At 35.4% G+C, this 24,429-nt stretch overlaps 1 protein-coding gene across 8 annotated transcripts in view; it reads right to left on the reverse strand.

The window, feature by feature from the left end:
- G2E3 (G2/M-phase specific E3 ubiquitin protein ligase) overlaps positions 1–24,429 on the reverse strand; it is a 76,987-nt gene that overhangs the window by 22,465 nt on the left and 30,093 nt on the right. The window contains exons 3-13 of one of the 8 annotated variants that reach the window (XM_086363759.1): positions 20,887–20,984; positions 17,912–18,013; positions 15,025–15,149; positions 13,931–14,096; positions 9,377–9,483; positions 8,591–8,707; positions 4,679–4,803; positions 4,485–4,571; positions 4,222–4,351; positions 2,815–3,122; positions 736–917 (exon numbers count right to left, since the gene is read on the reverse strand). In XM_086363759.1, the coding sequence (XP_086219885.1) occupies positions 736–917; positions 2,815–3,122; positions 4,222–4,351; positions 4,485–4,571; positions 4,679–4,803; positions 8,591–8,707; positions 9,377–9,483; positions 13,931–14,096; positions 15,025–15,149; positions 17,912–18,013; positions 20,887–20,984 (1,547 nt within the window). Of the gene's footprint in view, positions 1–735; positions 918–2,814; positions 3,123–4,221; positions 4,352–4,421; positions 4,572–4,678; positions 4,804–8,590; positions 8,708–9,376; positions 9,484–13,930; positions 14,097–15,024; positions 17,578–17,911; positions 18,014–20,886; positions 20,985–24,429 lie in introns of all 8 variants that reach the window. The other 7 variants (XM_086363758.1, XM_086363764.1, XM_086363763.1 and 4 more) reach the window with 7 other exon arrangements.

Consider the following 24,429-nt stretch of genomic DNA (forward strand, 5'->3'; position numbering starts at 1 on the left):
AACACTTTTTAGGAAGGAACATAGAGTCTCCCCAACTATTTTCACAGAGAAGAAAGTCAGCCTGGTCTTTCACTCCACCTATCACTCATATCTCCCTGCTGAGGAGGAAAAGATAAGTTTTCTGCTGGTAACCATCCTCTCTTCAGATCTACCTGCCTACAAGAAGGAGCACTTTCACCTGCTCTTTACCGTGCAATAAGGAACCTGACTTACGTCATCTCTGGCAGAGCAGATAAATCCATCTAGTTCTGAGAAGTGTTAACAAGCCGTTCTGACCACAGATCTAAGCCACATTATCCAACTGGTTTTATCAACATTAAGCATGGCACTTTGATCTCTAGCTATTTGTTCTTTATATCTATCTGTTAAGTGATTGTTAACTTTGCTGGTAAACAAAAATATCTACACCCCTTAACCACTCCACAAAGAATATTTATTATTCTATTGCAGATCCAGCATTTATATTCAAATATATCTAGAACATGGGCTTCCCTGGTGGCTCAGACTGTAAAGAATCTGCCTACAATGCAGGACACCTGGGTTCGATCCCTGGGTCAGGAAGATCGCATGGAGAAGGGAATGGCTATTCACTCCAGTATTCTTGCCTGGAGAGTTCCAGGGACAGAGGAACCTGGAGGGCTACAGTCCATGGGTCACAAAGAGTCAGATATGATGAAGCAACTATCATATAACTAGAACACAGTCTATATTTGAACAAACAGGTACATTTCTTACCCTGATCATAATCTGTGCCACATCAAAGTCTGAAACATCGTCTAAAATTGGTTGGGTATTTTCTGGTCCATAAGCAAGGCAGTTAAATAAGGTCTGAGAAAAGAACCCAGGTGAAGGACCACCATGAACCAAAGAAATGGCAACCATTTTGCCAGCTTCATAGTAAAGGTTCTCTTTCAGAGCTGTAAATACAGATAAAAGATATCAAATACACTTCTTTTATTAATAAATGATAACCATCATATATAAGTAATACATAATAAATCAGAAATTTTAAAAATCTAAGCATTAGACAAACATAAAATAACCTAATTCAGACACTATAATAATGTATACTATATAGATTTCAACTAAAATATACAATTTTCAATTCTATAAATTTTTTTTCTGAATACAAAGTAACACCTGTTGTAGAAAAGGATGTAAATACAGAAAAATCTTTTTATAAAATCACTTATAATCCTACCACTCTGTAATAAACAGTGCACACACTGTGGTATATTTATGTCTCATGTATATATAAATATATACATAAATAATTTGACTTCTGTTTTTCCACTTTACTGTACTGCAAATTTTTAAAATATTATTTGAAATTATTCACATCTATAGTTAACAAATGCATTAAAAATGATTTACTGATGTGCTACAATGTAAACCATGTATTTATTACTTGTTACCCCAGTTGAGGACCTTTTCAACTACATGAGACACAATGTTATAGTCAACATGTGTTACACATTCTTATTTATATATCTCTGATTATCAGGAGAGATTCCTACCTATGATATTAGTGGTTCAAAGGATATAAGCAATTTTAAGGTTGCTGATATACAAAATAGTACAAATTTACTCTCAACAGTACTCAGTTCAATTCAGTCGCTCAGTCGTGTCCAACTCAATAGTATATGCTACCTTAACTGTAAGGTATCATCATAGCTCTCAATATTTTTTAATGTCTCATTTAAAATGTTTTAGCTACTTTCATAAGTCAAAAAGATATCATGTAAATTTTCCTTTATTTTTTTCTAAAAAGTTTTTTATTAATTGTTCAACTACTTGTTCAAAGTAATTTATTAATAAGTAACATCAACAATACCTGAAATGGTAATAAAATTCCCTTAACAATAATCTTATATACTACATATTAGTAGTCACATATTACAGGTGAAGCAACTGAGATACAGAGAGGCTAAGCAATTAATCTAAGAATATGAAGCTATGAAGTAGATGTGTACAAACTAAATTCAGATTTTGTGACTTCAATTCCATGTACTCTCTCCACTATAACAAAACTGCCTTAGCGTTAACACACTGATTACTTGAACGTTTTTTTTTTTTTTAAATAAAGGGAGTGTAGAATTAAACTGTGTGTACTGTTCATAGTACTAATGATCCTTGGTAGTTTCTCAATTATTTCAGGCAATGGTGAGGAAATTCTAAAGAAAATATAGAAGGAAGTCAACTGAATGAAATGTCTTCTCACTCTCTCTCCAATTCCTATTACAGCAAAAGTGGTTATAAAAGTTCCTAAAAAGAGAACACTAGAATTAACCAGTGTTTCAAGATGCCTGTTTTAATTACATTATCTCTCCACCAGAAGTAAAGATAGAAAAGTATCATATACATAACTCTGAAAAAAAAAATTCTTGAAAGCAAAAGTATGTTAAAAATCTGTTATATGTCGACCCCCAAATTATGTTATACAAATTCTAGGTTGTGAAGAAACATGCGAACTGCAAATTTCAAATATATAAACAAAAAGAGCTCAAAAAATTATTCATCGCATTTGGTCATTCTATTCAAATCAATTTAAATTAATATAAAGTATATTTTAAAGAAATTACATTTAATTATGGAATCACTGGAGGACACTGCTATAGGATATTCTTAAATAAAAAATGTTCACTATAAAAATTATCTTTAGAAGTATCACTTTTCCCCTTCTCTGTGATTTATCATTATTTTATTAACAGTGATTATACATTTTGACTACAGGTACTGAGTATCAATTCTAACCTGCTATCTTTCTTAACACATGCCATATTCAGTATATACAATAATAAAGAAAATAATTACCTTGAGAATTTAAAGACAAGTTCTTTGACAAGGACCCTTCAAACAATGATGAGTTCTCAAGTTGCTGCATTAAGAGACTTAGGAATTCTTGCTTTGATCCAGGCTGCTCTCTTCCAAAATGATCATTTTCATTAACATACACTATTTCAATTGTATATGAAGGATTAAAGTTTTGATTTCTGAATCCATCTAAGGCACTATTCCAGAAATTGGCTTTGTTGATAAATACTTTTTTAGGCCTTTTCTTAACTTGGAATCCTAACTCTATAATTAGAGTCGAGATATCTCTTCTAAATTTGCTGCCTTGCCTATAAAACATGAATTTAGATATAGAGGTAAGTACTCTAAAGTACTTTACATGACACAGTACTTATACAGTCAATAAAAAAATAATAGAGAAAAGATTAAAAGGAAGTTCTTCCCCAGTTCAGTTCAGTCGCTCAGTCATGTCAGACTCTTTTTGACCCATGAATCGCAGCACGCCAGGCCTCCCTGTCCATCACCAACTCCCAGAGTCCACCCAAACCCATGTCCATTGAGTCGGTGATGCCATCCAACTATCTCATTCTCTGTCGTCCCCTTCTCCTCCTGCCTTCAATCTTTCCCAGCATCAGGGTCTTTTCAAACTCCCCAATTCCCACCCAAAAGCAGGCAATGGTTGCTATAGGAACCAAAAACCAATAACCTTAGTTCTAAATTCTTGATTCCCTCTACCCAATCTTCTACCAAATTAAAAGCATATAATGTTATAAATGATTTATAAGAATGATGACAGATGATTATCCCAAATTTGATCAATTCAGCACATTCAGTTATAAGAGCCAAGAGTTCAAACTCTTACTTCCCTGGTCATACTTGCTTAACTGCACCTTACTTCATGTTCACTAGCTCCTTTAAAAGTAGAGCACAGTAATCTCTGCTTACTACCTAATAGACCTATAATTTTAAGAGATTACATATTTTAATTAGCATTCGTAAACCCTCTAAATAGTACTTTTTAGTCTATACTATTAATTCTCAAAATGTGGTCCCAGACAAGTACAGCATCTGGAAACTTGTTAGAAATGCAAATTCTTGGGTCCCACAGCAGATAAACAGAATTGGAACCTCTGAGCATGAGGCCGAGCAATGAGTCTTAACAAGACTTGCAGACAATTATACGGACTACCTCAATTGTTCCCTGCCTCAGTTTCTCCATCTGTAATTGGAATTAACGAACTCAAAATAATCCTGTTAGAGCCAATGTCCATGGATCATCTTTCTACATCAAGTTGGGGACTATAGTTTGAAAAGCACTCTTTCAAACTACAGTAATATCAGCTAAAACTCTAAACGTATACAGAGCCATACCCGGTTAAAATTTTCTCAAAATAAAGTTTTACTTTTTTTCCAATTCCAAATACATACCTCAGCAGATCTTTACACTGGTCTCCAGGTGACTGTCTGGGTAATTTAGGTGAAGACTCCTCCAACAAACAATCATTTATTCCCACATTAGTGTTGGGTAATGCATGTTTTTTGGCTTTCTGGAATTCACCTACAGAGTTAAAACCCAATGTTAGCATAACAGACGGCTTCCTAGGTGATGCTAGTGGTAAAGAACACACCTGCCAATGCAGGTAGACGTAAGAGACGCACGTTCGACCCTGGCGGAGGGCACGGCAACCTACTCCAGCATTCTTGGCCTGGAGAATCCCATGGACAGAGGAGCCTGGCAGGAGCCTGAAGTCCATAGGGTTGCACAGAGTTGGACGCGACTGAAGCGACACAGTAAACATGCATGCAGCGTAACAGGAATACAGGTGGAAATTTTTTAATATTCATTTAAATGAAGACATCTTCGTTCAAAATTACAAAATATTACCTGCACTGTAGAGAATACTTCTACATTCGCAACATTCCCAATTTTGTTCCCATGACTGTAGTGAGGAACAGGCTAAATGTGTTCCGCTAGAACCACAACACTGACAGCGCTTTATTTCCCATTTGCTGAGGACATAAAGAGAAGCAGATATTTACATTTAGTATTAACTTTGTCTAATTTCAACCACCAGCGCCACCACATGCCTCACTGTCCATCTCACACACACAACCAAAGAAAGGAAAATTATCTGATTTGATACTGTATTACTTTTTCCTAGTGCTTTTTTTCCTATTTCATTTATTACATTTGTAATCTCCCTCTTTGAATAGTCTCTTTTTAAAAATATTTATTTTTGTTTATTTATTATTGGCTGCATTGGGTTTTCATTGCTGTGCACAGGTTTTCTCTAGTTGTGAAGAGTGGGGGCTACTCTTCAGTTGTGGTGCATGGGCTAATCATTCAGGAGGCTTCTCTTGTTGCAGAGCATGGGCTCTAGGGCTCACGGGCTTCAGTAGTTGCTACACATGAGCTTAGTAGTTGTGGCACACAGGCTTAGTTGTCCCTAAGGCATGTGGGATCTTCCTGGACCAGGGATAGAACCAGTGTCCCCTGCATTGCAAAGCGGATTCTGAACTATTGGACCACCAAGAAAGTCCAATATTCTCTATCTAAAAATAGGTAAGCTAAATAACAATGTGAACATGCACATATATCCAAGAATATAAGCACTGTAAAGAATATGACTGAGAAGAAAAAAATTTTCTTTTATACTTGGAGATGATTATGCTATATAGGGAGACTGCTATGTCAATGTGTCTGATAAGGAAGAAGCATTCAGTAAATACACTGTCTTACCTAAAATACTATCTTTCCTATTCAAGGTAAGGAATTATTTCCTATAATAAGCTTGCTCAGATACCTCAGATACTTTGTAGCTCACTAAGATCCAGACTTAGTACCTGACCTACATTCATATTCTCTATTTGTTCCCTGCCAGCCCCCACTCCCAGTGTTTTCCCCACTGCATTGTGACGTGTGCCAGTCTGCATCCACATATTCTATATGGCTGTGGGTTATGCTGTGCAGACTCCTCTCTGTTTGGTTATGAGTACATCTGTCTATATGGGGATGGATGTACTCCCTGAATGTGTGGACACATGGGTGATCAGAAAGGTAGCTGCAGAACTTTCCCTCTGCTGCTGCAGCTGCTAAGTCACTTCAGTCGTGTCCGACTCTGTGCGACCCCATAGACGGCAGCCCACCAGGCTCCCCCGTCCCTGGGATTCTCCAGGCAAGAACACTGGAGTGGGTTGCTGTTTCCTTCTCCAATGCATGAAAGTGAAAGTGAAGTCGCTCAGTCATGTCTGACTTTTAGCGTGTGGACAAATCTCTGGAAATGGCTGTATAGGGTTGTGTCATCTCTATGTCTCCCCTCTTCCCCAGATAGTCCTGCCAACAAAGGATGAAGAGAAAGAAAGATGACAGCTAACATAAGTGCTTATACACCAGGCCCAGTTCTCATCCTTTACATGTAAAGTTTAATCCTCACAATTTTAGAAGGCTGGAAAAAAGTTACCACCTTTTAAAGAAGAGGAAACCAAAGCAGAGATGTAAATTACATGCCCAAACAAACAGACACTGCTAGTCTCAGAGTGAGGCTTCCAATCCAGTTTACCTGGCTTCAGACCATGCTCCTAACCACTACACCATGCTGGCTTTCAGCAAAATTACCTTCCGATCACTAGAACGAGAGTGAGGTTGTAAAGGAAGCATTCAGACAGCAAGAATCTGTGTCCTAGGAGAAAAAGCAAAGTAGCTGCCAGAAAGAAAATTGACTTTGGTAGCTAAGGATTAGGTGACCAATGGTATACAAGAAAAATAAATAAATTTAATTATAATCAAAATAACCTACAATGGATTTAGAAAATGTCAATATTAATGAACATACTGCTTCTTAGAACTCTAAAGCATGTTACTGTCTACAAAGCACATTTACAAACAGTCTCATCTCTGCCTCAGCACAACTCTTGAGTGGGATATTATTAGTGCTTACAAATGAATAATCAGGGTCACCAGATCAAGTAACTTAGTCAACAATACACATTACTCGATATCGTCAATGAGATCTCAACCCTTAGTGAATCTTCAGTCTAGTGGCAAAGACAGATTTAAATGATATCATCAACTATATTGTAACAAGCACAATGAAGCGAAAATTGAGCCCAGAATGGGGAATCAGTAGTAGCTTCTTAGGAGAAACCTGCCAAAGCTGCTAAGACTTCAGCAAAGTAAGTAGCAACTCACCTAGCAAAATCACTTTCCATAAGAAATAAGGCTCCTAATATTGTGCTCTGCACCTACAGTTTCAGTTTGTCATGTTAAAATGTATCAAAATTTCCTTTATAAATGTCAACAAAATTAATTTGTTACTTTTTCATAAAAAATAAAAATACTCTTGATTTCCAATACCCTATACACAGTGTGTGGGTTTCCCTGGTGGCTCAGAGGTAAAGAATCCACCTGCCAATGCAAGAGACACGGGTTTGATCCCTCAGTCAGGAAGATCCCTTGGAGAAGGAAATGGCAACCCACTCCAATATTCTTGCCTGGGAAATCCCAGACAGAGGAACCTGGTGGGCTACAGTCCATGGGGTGACAAAGGTCGGACATGACTTAGCTACTGAACAACAACAACTCAGTATGTACACGGAAGGCACAAAATGATTGTCAAGATTACAGCCAATGTCCACTGATACTACAAAACAATAATCAATAAATTACAAACACCAAGCCTTCTTTTTTTTTTACAGTGATCTAAAACAAATACTGATAGATTAATCTAGTTTCTTAACTTCTAGAACAGTGTCATACAACAGAAATATAATGTAAATCATATATATGTTAAACTTTCCCAGTAATCAGATTTAAAAAGGTAAAAGAAACAAGTGAATTGATTTGAATATTTCTGAAATATAATCATTTTGTCTGATGTAGTCAACTTAAAAAATTATTGACAAGATATTTTAAGGTCTTTTTTTTTTTTTTTCTTAAAAAAGCAGAATTACATTACTCCCAGAATTCATATTTTGAAGACCTAACACCCAGTACTTCACAATGTGACTATACTTGGAGATAGGACTATCAAATAGAAAATTATGGAGACTTCCCTGCTGCTCCAGTGGCTAAGACTCTGCTGCGCTCCCAATGCAGGGGGCCCTGGTTGGCCCTGGTCAGGGAACTGAATACCACATGCTACATACAACTAAGAGTTCGCATGCCACAACTAACTATAGAAGATTACACAGCTAAGATCTGGCACATAAAATGAGGTCATATGGGTGGGGTTCGAATACAATGACTGGTGTCCTAATAAGAAGAAAAGGTTAAGACACAGAGGGGGACACAACTAGGAGGAAGCCACGTGCAAGCTAAGGACAGAGGCTTCAACAGAAATCAAACCTGCCAATACCTGTACCTTGGACTTCGAGCCTCCAGGATTGTGAGAAGACATATTTCTGTTGTTTAAGTCACCCAGTTTGCGGTATTTTGTTATGGCAGTCCTAGCAAACTAAGATACATGTTAAGTGTTCACTGTGTATTTTACACTTACAGTACCTCTCAATTTGGAACAGCCACATTTCAAGGGGTCACTGGTCAACTGTGGCTAGTGGCTACCACAGTAGAGCTCTAGAAAACAGAGCCTCATGAAAACATACCATAAAAGTTACAATTATGCCAGCTGCAATAATTTCTCTGTAAACATATGCAAATAAATATTTAATAAACATACCTCATCTCAGATTAAAACTTCAAACCCCCTAAGAGCAAAATACTTCACTAACTAGGAAACCTACTTTCTCAACCTGAACGTTTAAAAACGGACAATGAGTACAAGTGAACTTTCCCATTTACCTATCAGGCACATTATAGTCTCGCCCTTCTTTGCAACGACATCTTCGGACGTCACAATGCTCATAGTGCTGCAGAAGCTCTTGATAAGCATTTTCCTCTAATTCCCAAGATGCATCTCTGTAAATGAAGCAATATATAAAACGGACTTTGGCTTTAAATGTTACATAAAAGGATATCAATCTAAAAATAAACTCGTTAAAAACTTAGGAACAAGAATAAAATTTGTTCTTTTTTAGAATCAATCATTCAATTCAAAATGTAAATCCATTAATGTTATCTTATCCTATAGTTCATTAGTCTCAATGAATTTCAAATATTAAATGAAAAATTAAGTAGAAATTTTCTGAAACTTTTATTTCTCTTAATATTTCACTTACAATTTTTAAAATTTCAAGTTTAGTAGCACTATTTCTGGATTTCTCACCTTTAAATATTAACAAAATTCTTCTCATATACTTTAAACCACATCTTGATTCTCATATAATTTATACATACCATTCTGAAGCCTATTATACTTGTGTATAAGTCCATGAATATGGTACACAAGTGAGGTGTACAATTATTAAGAGACTATTAACAACTACTGAGACAGTTAAGTCACAGTGCCTGGTCAAAAGAACTGGCAATCTGAGGAGGAGGAGGAAGTGGTGGTGGGACAGGCTGTAGATTTCCCTTTTTGAAATGTCTGCTTATCTATGAGTACTTAATCAATATAAATGACTATTTCCATTTTTTTAAATTCTACATTTAAAACATCTTTTCATCAAAAGGCTAAATGTAACTCACTTTTCAGGAATATGAATTCCCATTCTCAACATCTCTTTCTGAAATATATCACTATTATTGCATAAAGTGCACCTAAAGAAAAACACTCCTGCATTTATTGCTTGCACCTATAGTGGAAAACAGAAAATACATGGTTAACAATTTAACAGATTATCAGGTTATGAATTATACAGCTAACAGAACATGTGCTACTTTTAACATAATATATTATGAATTTTTATTTATGTTAGTGGTTCATAAACTTTGTTAAACTAAGTTATCCCACTGCTAAAATTTGGAGATATTTCTCCCAATGGGAAAAAAATATTAAGCCAATGAATTGACTGTTCTTTACATCTCTCACCCATGTGTTTCTCAACCTTTTGTATCTAATGTCATTTCTGTTCCCAAAAATTGTGTTGTCCATCACTCTCTGTGAATAAAACAGTAAAAATCTTTGGTTACTTAATCTAGGAAGGATGTTTAAATATAAATGATACATATAAAGCATCCTTGGTTCTGTTTTTACCTCAATCTCTGTTAGTTTTCTTTCCAAGAGGGAAGAGCATAAAACCCATTCTCACTGCATCAACAAATACAAATACAGAAGCAGCAGGCAGAAGATATTCAAGAGAAAGAGTAGCCAATTCTCAATTTAAAAAACTAGAAGTATACATTTATTTAATAAATATTTAATCCCCACTATCTAGGTACCAAACACTATGCCAGTACCAAAAACAAACATAAAATGACTTAGATTCTGTTTCAAGGAATTCTTGTGAGTAGGCATACAGTATAAAAGTACTTTTAGAAAAGTACATACAGTAAGAGAAAGGAAGAAGTACTGAAGTTTATGTAAGAGCCTGGCAAAAATGTCACAGCAATGGTAAGGTCAAAGTTGTGTTTGGAAAAAATAGGGATCTGCCATGAAAATAGGATAAAAGATAATCAAGGAAAGGGGATAGCACATATTAACTCTCAGGGGCAAAAAGAGTACGTGTGATTGGGGAACTTAATCACAATATCCTTAAAGATTACATGCTGACCATACTGAACTAAGTAATAAAAACATAAAGAGAAGTCAAAGTCAGTAGCATGAAGAACTGATAGGGAATAAGGCATGCAGGAGCCAACAGGCTCCAGCAAAAGCCTAGTTAATAAAAAAAGAAAAACTGTCTGAAGTGAAATCACAAAGGGCTTAAGATACAAGGTAGCAAAAAAGGATACACAAAAAATATTAAGCAGACCTAAAAGACTTGGGGAATAATTTGTGGATGGTGAAGGAAGAAGTGAACAAAGAAGAATCCAGGTTCAAACAACTACAATGTAGCACACACACACAACATGTGAGAGGAAAATAACAAATTAATGAAATTTCTGCTGAACCTAAAGGATCTTTGATCAGTGGAAACAGAAAGAAAAATAGCAGACATAAAAGATACCAAGACCACAGCAATGATGGAGAAATCCAAAATGAACAAGAATAGTGACAATTCTTTCCATATACAGAATGGAAAAGCTCTATCAATTTATTCGATACTAATCTATAGTCTCTCCTCACAAAATCCTAATATAACAGCATTTGTAGAAGTCACAAATAAAATTTGCTTTTGTTGTTCACTCAGCCGTGTCTGACTCTTTGCAACCCCATGGACTGCAGCACACCAGGCTTTCTTGTCCTTTATCATCTCTTGGAATTTGCTCTAAATCATGTCCATTGAGTCAGTAACGCCATCCAACCATCTCATCCTCTGTCATCCCCCTCTCCTCCTGCCTTCAGTTTTTCCCAGCATCAAGGTCTTTTCCAGTAAGATGGCTCTTTGCACCAGGTGGCCAAAGTAGTGGAGTTTCAGCTTCAGCATCAGTCCTTCCAATGAATATTCAGGGTTGATCTCCTTTAGGATTGACTGGTTTAATCTCCTGGCAGTACAAGGCACTCTCAAGAGTCTTCTCCAACACCACAGTTCAGTGCTCAGCCTTTTTTATTGTTCAGCTCTCACATCCATACATGACTACTGGAAAAACCATAGCTTTGACAATATGGACCTTTGTAGGCAAAGTAATGTCTCTGCTTTTTAATATGCTGTCTAGGTTTGTCATGGTTTTTCATCCAAGGAGCAAGTATCTTCTAATTTCATGGCTGCAGTCACCATCTGCAGTGATTTTGGAGCTCAAGAAAATAAAATCTCTCTCTTTCCATTGTTTCCCCATCTGTTTGCCATGAAGTAACTGGATCCAATCCAGTTGGACTGGATCCATGATCTTAGTTTTTGGAATGACAAGTTTTAAGCCAGCCTTTTTACTCTCCTCTTTCACTTTTATCAAGAGGCTCTCTAATTCCTCTTTGCTTTCTGCCCTAAGGGTGGTGTCATCTGCATATCTGAGGTTGTTGATATTTATCCCAGCAATCTTGATTCCAGCTTGCGCTTCAGCATTTTGCCCAGCATTTTGGATGATATATTCTGCATATATGTTAAAGAAGCAGGGTGCCAATATACAGCCTTCATGTACTCCTCTGCCAATTTTGAACCAGTCCATTGTTCTATGTTCAGTTTTAACTGTTGCTTCTTGACCTGCATACAGGTTTCACAGGAGGCAGGTAAAGTGTCTGGTATTTGCTTAAAATTTGCTTAACCACATATAATTCTCATCCTACTGCATAGGTATGTTCCTCCTTCAACTCTTTGTATTAATGGAGTTCAGAGATTAAAAAAACTTTTTCTTTAGGTATGATTATTGCTACCTAAACTGGGTAAACTCCATTTACTATTTCAGTTAACAGTTGTACCAGAGTGGTAAAGCCACTGAAGCTTCTTCAAGAAACATGACTCAAGAACAAGTTCTGTCCTTGTATGCTCTAAACATGTAATAAATGATTGTTAATATTTACATCACATACAGGTGTCCACGTGGCCATGATATTATATTACACCTGCGTAAAGTAGACCTACATTTTTGTTAGTAGTACTATTTCTAGTTTTTAATGACAGACTTAGAAACTTAGTACTTTCAGAGTTCACAAAAAGTCCTATGAATACTAGGTCAAATTGGAAAACCTCTGTTTCATTATTAACACAAAATGAGGCAAATCTTATTTGTCCTGAAAAATAACACACTACTATACAAAGTTAACAAGATGATACATTTGACAGCAATTACTTTCAAGTCATTCAAATATAACCCCTTAATTAAGATAATAACTTTTTAGAGATTCTCACATAATGTGAACTTCTTCTTCAATAGATAAAGATAGTACTTCATGATGTTTAGAATTGCACTCTCTGGATCCTTTTACAAACACTATTTCATGAGAATTAATAGAATCTCTACTATTTACCCAACAAAACAGGCTGCATCCTGCCACTTTTAACTGAATAATACTAAAAAGAAGAGTTGAAGGCTCATACAAAAAAAAAAAAAACAGAAAGTAATCAAAAGCTTTACTACTTGGACTACTGTTAGTACTATTTAGATTTTGTTGAAATATAAGAGGATTTACAACATCTTCTAACTTAAAAAAAAAAAAAAACTTCTGTAGATAATTTGTAATCAATTTAACAGTTCATTTTACTAAATAATAATAAAAGCCAAACTTTAAAAACAGTATAAATTAAAGTGAATCCTTTGATCATTGGCATTATCAACAATAATTGCCTATCAGTTGACACCTTTACACATGTATATTACATATATTTGATGTTATTAATAATTGGGATCTTTTTAAAATTTTAAACTACCTTCTGAATTGAAGAAACTGCAGATTATTAAACTACCTTCTGAATTGAAGAAACTGTAGATTATTTAATAGTTTTATGATATTCAATTTACCTGAAAATTTGTCATCAGGTTTGACATACAAGGTGGCTCTCAAAGAACTATAATGTATTTTCAATTCATTAGACAGTAATCAGTTTAATTTCAAATGTTATGATAATGTGTTTCTGTGTGTGTGTGTGTGCACGCGCGTGCGCGTGCACAGGCTCAGTCGTATCTGACTCTGCAACACCATGTACTGCAGCATGCCAGATACCTCTCTACACGGAATTTTCCAGGCAAGAATACTGGAGCAGATTGCCATTTCTTTCTACAGGGAATCTTGCCAACCCAGGGATCAAACTTGCCTCTCTTGCGTCTCCTGCACTGGCAGGCAGATTCTTTACCACTGTGCCACCTCAGAAGTGCATGACAAAATGTTTACTAAACTAAAAAAAATAGACCTCTTAACATTAAATTATCCTAGCTTACAATTTATTATTTCACATATCTTGGTTTTTCTAACTTTAAGCATATAAACAAACTTGGGAATTAAAGACTGTATTATTATTTGTGATATACAAGCAAAATCCTTGGGTAAAAACAAAATTTTTTAAGTTTAAACATACATTAAAAGGTAGTATCTAAAGTATTTAACCAAAACATTAATTGTACACTTCAACAGAGTAATTTTACATGTAAAATTTTATTCAATAAAGCCATTTTAAAAAGTTACTAGTACGAGCTAAAACACATGTCTGTTTTAATTCAAATCAGCAAGCAACAGACTTTATATCAGAAAATGTTTACAAACTATCTTACCTGCAAACAGTCTCTATGAAACCAAGCATTCTTACAACAAGGACTTCGTAACACGCTGTAAGTTGGAATAGGCTCTATAAATTCCAAGCAAATGGTGCACAGTAAGGAGTCTCTACAATTATTAGATGTAATTATTTGAACAGGTCGATGTTTCCAACAAAATGACCTAAAAATGTAAATTAATTAAAAACATCATCTAATAAATTATAAAGCACAACTAAGCTAGCATTACAATTCATATCTGTTAGAGAAAATTCATTTGTCTCTCTCACAATTAACTTACAACAGGCTGGGGAAATGCCACTGTAATCAGTCTCATCATCTATAACCAAGGAGAGCTAGATTTTTCAAATGTGAACCTTTTGGTGGTGAGATTCACCTCACAGAATTTCAATAACTAATACTATATTGAGAATTATGAAATACTGTTAGTAACAGTATACACAACATTTGTACTCAAACCTGCACAAATTCAAAGGAAGGAACTCATACTTAAAAATATTATTTTAATAACTAAAGTACAAACAATAATTATTCTTAACCCACTAAATTTATTTCCATTTGCATTTTCTACACTGCAGTTTTCATACAGAACAATTCATTAAATAGGTCAAGAGCACAAAGACTAAAAGAAATAAATCACTCATGATAACAAACACCAAAATTCATAAAATCTTGATGTTTAGAGCTGAACTCAAGAAACAAACATTTTTAGGGTCATGCCAGGGTAGTTATTTTTCTGACTGCATTAAATTTACATGTCTTCAATTTACTCAATAAGAACACAGATAACCCTGTGAAAGAAAAGTATTAACTCTAAAAAGTAACATAAAATCTAGAATTATATAAGATGGAAATTTCTATTGAATGTGAATAAATTAACACTTCCATATTATATTCTAGGGCTGAAAGCTAGAGGTGAATATTAATCATTAAGGCCATTACAGATATTATAATTCTCTAAAGTACCCATATAACCCCAGTGTAACTTTGAAAAGAAATTTTACAAAGGAATTATATAATTAGGGAGATCCATATCCATTTTCCACTTTTCCTTTACATCTTCTTTCATATTTGACAGTTAATTAACTCACGCAAAATTGCCAGTGAACTGGAAAATACATTCTCTCTGAAGTCCACATGGGAAATGATAACTTCGTTTACATCGGGGTGCGACACACCCAATTGAAGCACCCGTTTTCTTGCAAACAGAGCATTTCTAGAAGAAAATATAAAAATAGGGATTATAATGTAGAAAATTTGAGTACTATAGGTAAGACCAAGGTATAAATGAATATTCTTTGTGGAGAGTCTGACAATTACTTTCCCCATACAATAGCTGTGATTATAGTATATTAAAGACATTTCCTGAAAAAAATTGTTTTACTCAGAAACAACCCAATCTAAAGAGTCACTCAAATAACAATTTCTGATAAAGCAAACATCTTTAATCTAATGTGGGTGAGACAGCGAAGCTTCTTTTCCTTCCTACCTGCTAAAATATTTTAAACTGAAGGGTTTGTATACATAAAGATTATACATGAAAGTCTCATTCAAATTGCAACAGAAAACACAGTTAGGAAATATTATATATAGGACAACAGCAAAACAATTCTAAAAAACAATTTGTAAAAAACTGGCGAGGATCACTCTATCTTAAGCAAATGAAATAGTGTTAAGATACCTATAGTAAGTAGGTTAAGTAGTGATTCCCCAAAAGTTATATTCAAGGCCTAATTCCTGGTACCTTTGAATGTGACCTTACTTGGAAACATGGTCTTTGTAGATATGTTAAAGATCTCAAGATGAGTTCATCCTGGATTTAAGGTGGTCCCTATAAGTCCTTATAAGTAAAAAAAGAGAGAGATTTAAGACACACAGGGGAAGGCCACATAAAGATGGAGGCAGAGATTGAGGTATGCTGCCACAAAGCAAGGAATGCCAAAGGCCATCAGAAGAGAAGCAGCCATCAGAAGAGAAGCATGAGAAAATTCTCCCTCAGAGCTTCCAGAAGAAGTCAATCCCTCTGACAGCTTGATTTGGAACTTCTGGTCTCCAGAATTCTGAGAGAATACACTTCTGTTTTAAGCGACCCAGTTTGGGGTAATCTATTATAGTAGCCCTAGGAAACAAATACCACCGCCTCTAACTTAAATATCACTACAGTATATAAACAGAAAAATAATTAGATGAATCAATCATTACTAAAATACAGAAGAGTACTTCATATATCTTGGAACCTTTGAGATGAGCATCATATTGGCCACTGATGAAGGGATTATACTGTCCACCTGTCAAGCACTGCCAGGTTGTAGAATGATACCTTGCTAACCTAAGTCTCTCCCTGTAAACTGACATATGGAATTCTATTTTAAGGTCGTAAATCGAGACACCTCTTCAGGATCAAGAAATTCTCACAGGTTCACAATATACTCAGAGAGGATATGATGTCTTAAGAAAGGATTTCCAAACAGTACCTGCAGAGGCCATCTTTCATGACAAGTTCACTATCACCAGAAGATTGAAAAATTTTGGTACTAATACTCCCACAAGGCCCATAGGTAAATGTCATTTTAACCTTTTCTCCAAGGTTTCCCCTTGTGCCTTAGAACCTCTAGTTTATCATTACCTCCTCTGTATCTTGGGCTTCCATAGTAGGTCAGATGGTAAAGCACCTGCCTGCAATACAGGAGACCTGGGTTCGATCCCTGGGTCAGGAAGATCCTGGAGAAGGAAATGGCAACCCACTCCAGTATTCTTGCCTGGTGAATTCCATGGACAGAGGAGCCTGGTGGGCTACAGTCCATGGGATCGCAAAGAGTTGGACATGTCTGAGCAACTAACACACACACCCCTGAATCTTGAATATCCTTAAAAATAACCACTTTCATATCTTTGTCTCAACCAAAATAAAATTCTCTGAATGCTTCCCTTATAGAACTTCTTGTATGAAGCTGCTTATTTTTTCATCCTCCTCCATTTCCAGACTTGACAAGGAATGGACATAAATATAGATAGAGGTAGGGAGAAGGACAAACAGAACATTGTTTTAAGTTCTGTGCTGCAGACTGTAGGCCACTACTCTACCTTCAGACTTAAAAAGATCTGGTCCTAGAACCTAATGTCACCTACCTAACTTCCTCCAGACTTTGGCACCCTCCTCTGTATTTTAATTCTTGTTATCATTCTAAATGACTTCTGCACTGATAGGACAATCTTTTTGTTTTTACTTCCTCAATTAAAATGTGTCAATGCACTTCATCTCCACTTCAGTGTAATGAAGAGTCCTCTCATCAGCCAAAACTGCTCCACCATGGAAGTCGTCAATTCCAGTGCCCCATTCTCTAAACAGAAGCCCCTGTACTTCCAATCTTCTCGTTCTGTAACTCTCATGGTTTCTACTCAGAACACATGGAGACCTACAGTCCATTCCCTCATGTAGTAACAGCCATCACAGAGAAGATTCACAAACTGTAACTGAATGAATAAGGAGTTAAAGTTCAGAATACTTATCTCGGAGAGCAGGCGAAGGCACTGAACATAAGCAAACTGTGTCACAGAAGAGCCACAAGACAGAAGGAGACCATAAATGATTGGTCTGTAGAGCTGTGTAGTTTCCATCTCAAGCTATCTCTCCAACCCAGCAACTGAGGCATAAGAATGAAAAGTAAATAACTGGATTGCCTCAGGATAGAAGATGTGAAGAACAATTCAGTGGAAGTAGGATCATAATTCTGATGGTAAGAGTGGATGAAATGATGGGTAGGTTGGAAGACAAGCAGTGAAATCAGTATTGCCACACATGTTATCCAAGGTTGGTTTAGCTCTTTCATTTGAAAAAATACAAAATGTTCTAAAATTTACTGTGACAAAAATAACATAAAATCAATGTCTTATCAATTTCTAGTACAGAATGTGATGCAAAAGACTTCCTTAATACTGACAATATTTATGGTGCAATGAGTAAAGTAATTTACTTACCAGTTTAGAAGCCCTAGTCACTTCTTTCCTGATATCTTCTATTAGAAAACCATAAACTCCTTCTTCTTCTTTACCCCTCTGCCAAATTCCACTTGACATCAACTATGAATATATTCTCAATTAGAAAATAAACTCTAAGAAACTTGTTTGGAATAAAAAATATATATCTATAATATTCCAATAAAAATGGATATAAAACACTCTAATTTCAAGTATCTCTTACCTATAATAGTTATTTTTCATAGTCAAAGTAAGAGGCTACTCATATTGTTTGATTTCAAAGACACTATATATTAACATGTTATATAACCAAACTGGTTTCTAAAAAGTATCATAGAAAATAACAGGGAAAGGGAAGGAAGACAAACAATAAACACTTATGATCAAGTTTTAGGCGGGAAAAAGCGGCATATACTGAAAGATGTATATGTAATAGTAATAAATACTATGGAGATAATTATCAGTGATATTTCAGGTTAACTATAAATCTAGCTGGATTCTGAATCATAAAAGACATAATTATAGATAATCTATTGAATTATAGTTAATGAAAATAAATTTTTTAAAATAGGTTTTAACCTCAGTTTAAATATATTAAGGGAACATGAATCAAGAAAAAGCATGAGGCTGTGAATAAGTACTGGCTTGCAAACCAGGATCTGAGCCCAACTTTCTGGAGCCCTAAGCAAGTAATTCAGTGTTTCTAATATTAAACACAAAAATAAAAACAACAGACTAGGTTGTTTCCAAGTCTCAGCTCTAATATTCCATTATCATTTATAATATTACTATACCTTCCCGTTCACAATGAAACACCAGTCCTGTAAGTGTTGAACTAGGGTCAACGTGTTTTGGGATTACTACACTCATTAATAAAATAAGAAAGAACATAAGGGAAATTTTGATATGACCAAGTTAAATATATTAAATAACTCAGTAATACTTCAGACTTGTGATTAGAGATTTTAATCAGTGTATCTTAAAAAATCCCAAAAGGGCCATAGATTACTTAAAAATTACAGGGGGGAAAAAAAAAAAAACCAACACACTGACTAATAATAAAATAGGTCTCTTCTAATTCTATTACATAAAAAGTAAAATGAACTGTTTAGAAATATAAAAAGGTTTTCTTTTGTGATACAAACTGTAAGACTCTGTGTTGTTGGTAGTGTTGTTGTTGTTTATTCACTAAGTCCTGTCTGACTCTTTTGTGACCCCACGGACTGTAACCTACCAGGCTCCTTTGTCCATGGGATTTCCCAAGCAAGAGTACTGGAGTGGGTTGCCATTTCCTTCTCCAGGGGATCTTCCTGACCCAAGAACTGAATCGACATCTCCTGCATTGGCAGGCAGATTCTTTACCACTGAGCCACTTGGGAAGCCCTGTAAGACTCTAAGCCCTATATGACTCTAAGACAAATAATCTGGAATATCAACTTCATGTTCCCCTAAGTCTTGGTACAAAGTAATTAGGTTCCTAGATCAGTTTACAAACCTTAGAGAAACACCAAGAATTTATGTTAAAGTATTACTCAAGGAAGCATCTAAGTTTTAACATGGATGCTGTTGTAAGAATAAAAATACGCCCCTAAATTTGTTGATACTCCTCCCTTAAAAGTGGTGGGAACTAATTTCCTTCTCCTTAAGTGTGAGCTAGAATCATGACTCACCTCTAACAGAATAAAGGAAAAGTAATAGTGGTATATGATTATAAAAACTAGGTCATATAGTTCCATCTTGGTGTATATCTATCCCTTTCTTTTATTACTTGCTCTGGGAGAAGCCTGATGTCATGCTGTGGGCAGCCCTACAGAGGTGCCCAGGAAGTAAGGAACTGAGGCCTCCTGCCAAGAGACAAGAGAACTGAGGCCAAAAGCCACATAAGTGAGCCACTGGAGGTGGATACTCCAGCCTGTCAAGCTTTCAGATGACCAAACCATGCTGACATGTCAACTGTAGCCTCATGTAGAAGAGGCCCTAAGCCAGAACCACCCATCTCAGCCAATACTACATTTCTGTGCCCCATAAACCACTTAAGAACAGAAACAGAGTCACAGATGTAGAAAACAAACTTATGGGTACCAAAGGGGAACAGTCAGGGAGTGGGGAGAAGGATAAACTGGGAGACTGGGATTGACATATACACACTATTATATTAAAAATAGATAACTAATAAGAACCTACCGTATAGCACAGGGAACTCTACTCAATACTCTGTACCCTATATGGGAAAAGAATCTAAAAAAGAGTGGATATGTGTGTGTGTGTGTGTATATATATAAAATTGATTCACTTATAAGCTGCTAAATTTCACTTATAAGCTGGACAATCAGTGAAGCAGCAATATATATCTATTGCAAGTGCCAAGGAATACTGTATATACTCATGTAACCTTGGCATCATGCTAAGGCAGTGACGGTACCACTAGTATCTTAAAGCAGATTCAATGAGATGAGAAGTTGGTAGAGGGAATGGGGAAAAAATGAGAGACAATTCTCAATATATCATCATTTTTTCTTGCAACTGAGTGATCCATAAATTAACCTATTTCCTTTTCCACAAATATTTATTACCTGCAGTCAAAATTTCTCTTCAGGTTCTCCGTGAAATAAAATACTTTTATTTTACTTCCTGAGCCTTCAAACAGGTCCTTTCTGATAATTATCACTAGCAGCCATGTAAACAACAAAGTTGCAAAATGAACAACTCCCTTACAGACCTAACCATTTTATTTTTCCACTGAGGCCCCAAAGGGTTAGACAAAAATAAGTAGGTAATGATGACAAGTATTACTATGTATCAAGTCATTTCAGAATCTTAGAATATGATAAATGAAAAATCTTATTTTTACATAGCAAAAGAGATCCAGGAAAGTTAAATGACTTATCCATTTCTCAGAAACCAGCCATCAGGATCAAATTCTCTTCTTTAGAAGAATACCAAATTTTTAGGATTTAATTAAAAATTATACTCACCAAACAATAGTAATGTACAGTGAGATTCCATTTCTCATTAGTTTTCTTTTCTCCATATTTAATAGGACAGTCATCATTTTTTCGACAGAAAACACAAGCTAACAGTGAAAAAAGTAATAGATATAAAAAAATTTAAACAAAAAACAAAAAAAAACAAACCCTATGGAATTGGTGTTTCTCTCAACGATGTGTTCAGTTCTTTTTGAGAACAAATTACATTATATTATTTTCAGTAAACTAAGACTTTCAATACCTACTGCTAAAACAATGTGACTTTACATTTTTAAATTAATCTTTAACAAAATTGGCAACTCATTGAAAACAACCAATTAGTAAACTCTAAAACTTCATCTCTCCACTAAAGCAATGATAATGCTGCCAAACCCATCAGAATCAACTTTTCAGAAAGTCTGAAATCTGATTTAAAAACTTGAAATAATGAGAAAAATGCTTAATAAACAAGCTGCCAAAATTTGATGACAGATCTGTGGCATTTTAACTTACCTGCCTACTATCCCTCACTCTCTAACCAGGCAATGGCCTTAAGCCCAGAATCAATGTGTATTGTTCCTTAGGCCATGCTCCTGGTGTGGACTGTCTTAAGAGGAGGGAATATGGACCTTGTTAGAAAAATGTGATTGTGTGTGTTCTGACATGTATGGTGGCTCCCCAGGGGATGGGTTCAGATGCCTGCCCTTCTTTCATCTGTGTAAGAACTTTCTCAGGGCTGGAGTGTGACTGTCAGAAGCATTTAAGACAAATATACTAGAGGCAGCAGCTTGAAGCAAAGGATAACAGGGCAAGTAGGCAAAGACCAAAAAGGCTAGGAAAGAAGAGACTAGGTAAAGGAAGATACATGGGAAGATAAGGGCTCTGAAAAGCTCCCATATATACGAGGGAATCTAGAAGGACATCACATGCCCAGGGCTGGATGCATGCTCAGAAATGACCCTAAGAACTCTAAGCTTTCACCTCTGGCTGATCTTTAGGCTTGTAGACCCATAGAGCAAGCCTATATGAAAAAGGAATGATCCCAATCAGTAACTTTATTTTAACAATAAAGAACTAGAAAAAGAACATATTAAACCCAAAACTAGCATAAGAAAGGCAATAATAGAGATAAGAACAGAAATAAATGACACACAGAATAGAGAGAATAAATGCAAACAAAGCTGGTTCTTTGAAAAGGTCAACAAAACTGGCAAACCTTTAGCCAGAGAAAAAGAGAAGACTCAAAACTTATAATGAAACTACAGAAATCAAGAGTGTGGTACTGACATAAGGACAGACATACAGATCAATGGAAAAGAGTCCAGAAATAAACTCAGGTATCAATGGTCAATTAAATTTTGAACAAGGATTCCAAGATCATTCAATGGGGAAAAACAGTCTCTTTAACAAAGGGGGCTGCGACAACTGGAAAGTCACATGCAAGATAGTAAAACTGAATCCTTCTCCATAAACTATACAAAAATTAACTCAAAATAGATCAAAGACTTAAACATAAGAGCCAAAACTATAAACCACTTAGAAGAAAACACAGGGGGGGAAAATCTTCAAAACCTTGGTTTGGCGATAGTTTTTCAGATACCACATGACACCAAAAACAAAAGCAATAAAAGAAAAAAAAAGATAAACTGGACTTCATCAAAATTTAAAACTTCTGTGCATCAAAGACAACTATCAACACAGGGAAAAGTCAATCTACAGAATGGTTAAATACATTTGGAAATCATATACCTTTTAAGAGTCTAGTGTTCGTAAGCTTTACAACCCAACAAGAAAAACACAACTCAATCTTAAAATGGGACAAAGCATCTGAATAAACATTTCTCCGAAGAAGATATGGCTAAAACAAAAAATCTCAAATAACAAATGCTGTCAAGGAGATAGTGAAATCAAAACCCTCATATACTGCTAGGTGAAATGTAATAATAGTACAATCACTTTGGAAAATAGTGAGCAGTTCTTCAAAAAGTTAAACATAGTTACTATATAACAATTTCACTACTGGTTATATATAATATCAAAGAATTAAAAACAGATGTTCAAACAAATATTTGTATATTAATCTTCATAGCAGCACTGTTCACAATAGCCAAAAAGGGAAAACAAATCAAATTTCCATTCATCCATCAAATAGATGGATGAATGATGAATGGGTTAACAAAATATACAATAACCATATAACGGAGTTATCTTTCAGCTATAAAAAGGAATGAAATACTGATATATGCTACAACAACAGATGAGTCTTTCTATGAGTGTTACCATAGAAACACTATGGTAAGTCAAAGAATCCAAGCACAAAAGGTCACAAACTACATGATTCCATTTATATAATAGATTACATTATCCAAAACAGGTAAATCCATAGAGACAGACAAAAAGTAGGCTGGTTGTCTTCACAAGCTGAGGACAGAAGAAATGAGAAGTAACTACCTACTGGATAGTTTCCTTCTGGAGGGATAATGCTTTGGAACTAGACAGTGTTAACAGCTACACAACTCTGAATGAAGTGCCACCCTTCAAAATAGTTAATATGATAAATTCTATGTTCTTTATCACAATAATAAAACTTTAAAGGCAAATCGCGGAGTCAGGGAGATCTGAGTGAAGACCTAGTTCTACACTCTTGCTGTGTAACCCTGAACAGGTCACATAAACACTTTATGGTTCTGGTTCCTCGTCTTATAAAAGTAAGGACAACAATAGCACTTACCTCAGACTATGACTTAATGAGCATTAAATGAGATAATATATAGCAATATAATTAAAAAGGTATGCACAAAGGTAGACCTGAATGTTACTAATATAATTACCAATCCTTTTTATCTTATGATATTTATTCGTACATGGTATTTCTAATACCATACTAACAAAACAAGGAAAAAAATCACTAGTTGAAAAGACTGAGTATTTCACGGCAGTTAATCAATATAAGATGGAATGAACGTGAACTCTAAATGAACTCTAAATGTATGGAACATAAAGCCCCTTTCAATCTCCCCTAACCAATCTACACTGGAGTGTAACATGACCAAGTAATAAAATGTTTATTATGTTAAACCATTAAAACCTCAGGGTTTACCTACTACAGCAGCTAATCTTATTTACCTTATTTAATATGTAATCAAGAATGGATGTTATATGTTGAAAATGTACTGTATCTGTCAACAGGTTACTCACAAAATAGATTTCAGGACTGGAAAGAAACCAATACTTAATATTGTGAAACATCCATCCTGTATTTGCTCTCCCTCACTACAGCTTGATGGAGCTGCATCTGCTATATGCTATGGACTTGTGCTTTCCATCTGTTTCCCTCCTCTCTTTGCCTGGTACCAAGGCCCTGGGCACAGAACAGACCAGGTTTCAGGCATGCATTTTTGTAAGTAGGTTACTTTTGATTTTATTTGTACTTTGCATATTAATTTTAACATTTAAAATTCTGTAAAATTGTTCCAACTTTATTACATTTATTAATACCACCTTCTACAAACGATTCTACACCTTTCACATAACCCTTGAGCAAACGATAGT

This window comes from Bos grunniens, chromosome 21 (assembly GCF_055505025.1).
Source record: "Bos grunniens cultivar Pamir isolate PY7600 chromosome 21, Bosgru_T2T1.0, whole genome shotgun sequence".
NCBI lineage: Eukaryota > Metazoa > Chordata > Mammalia > Artiodactyla > Bovidae > Bos > Bos grunniens.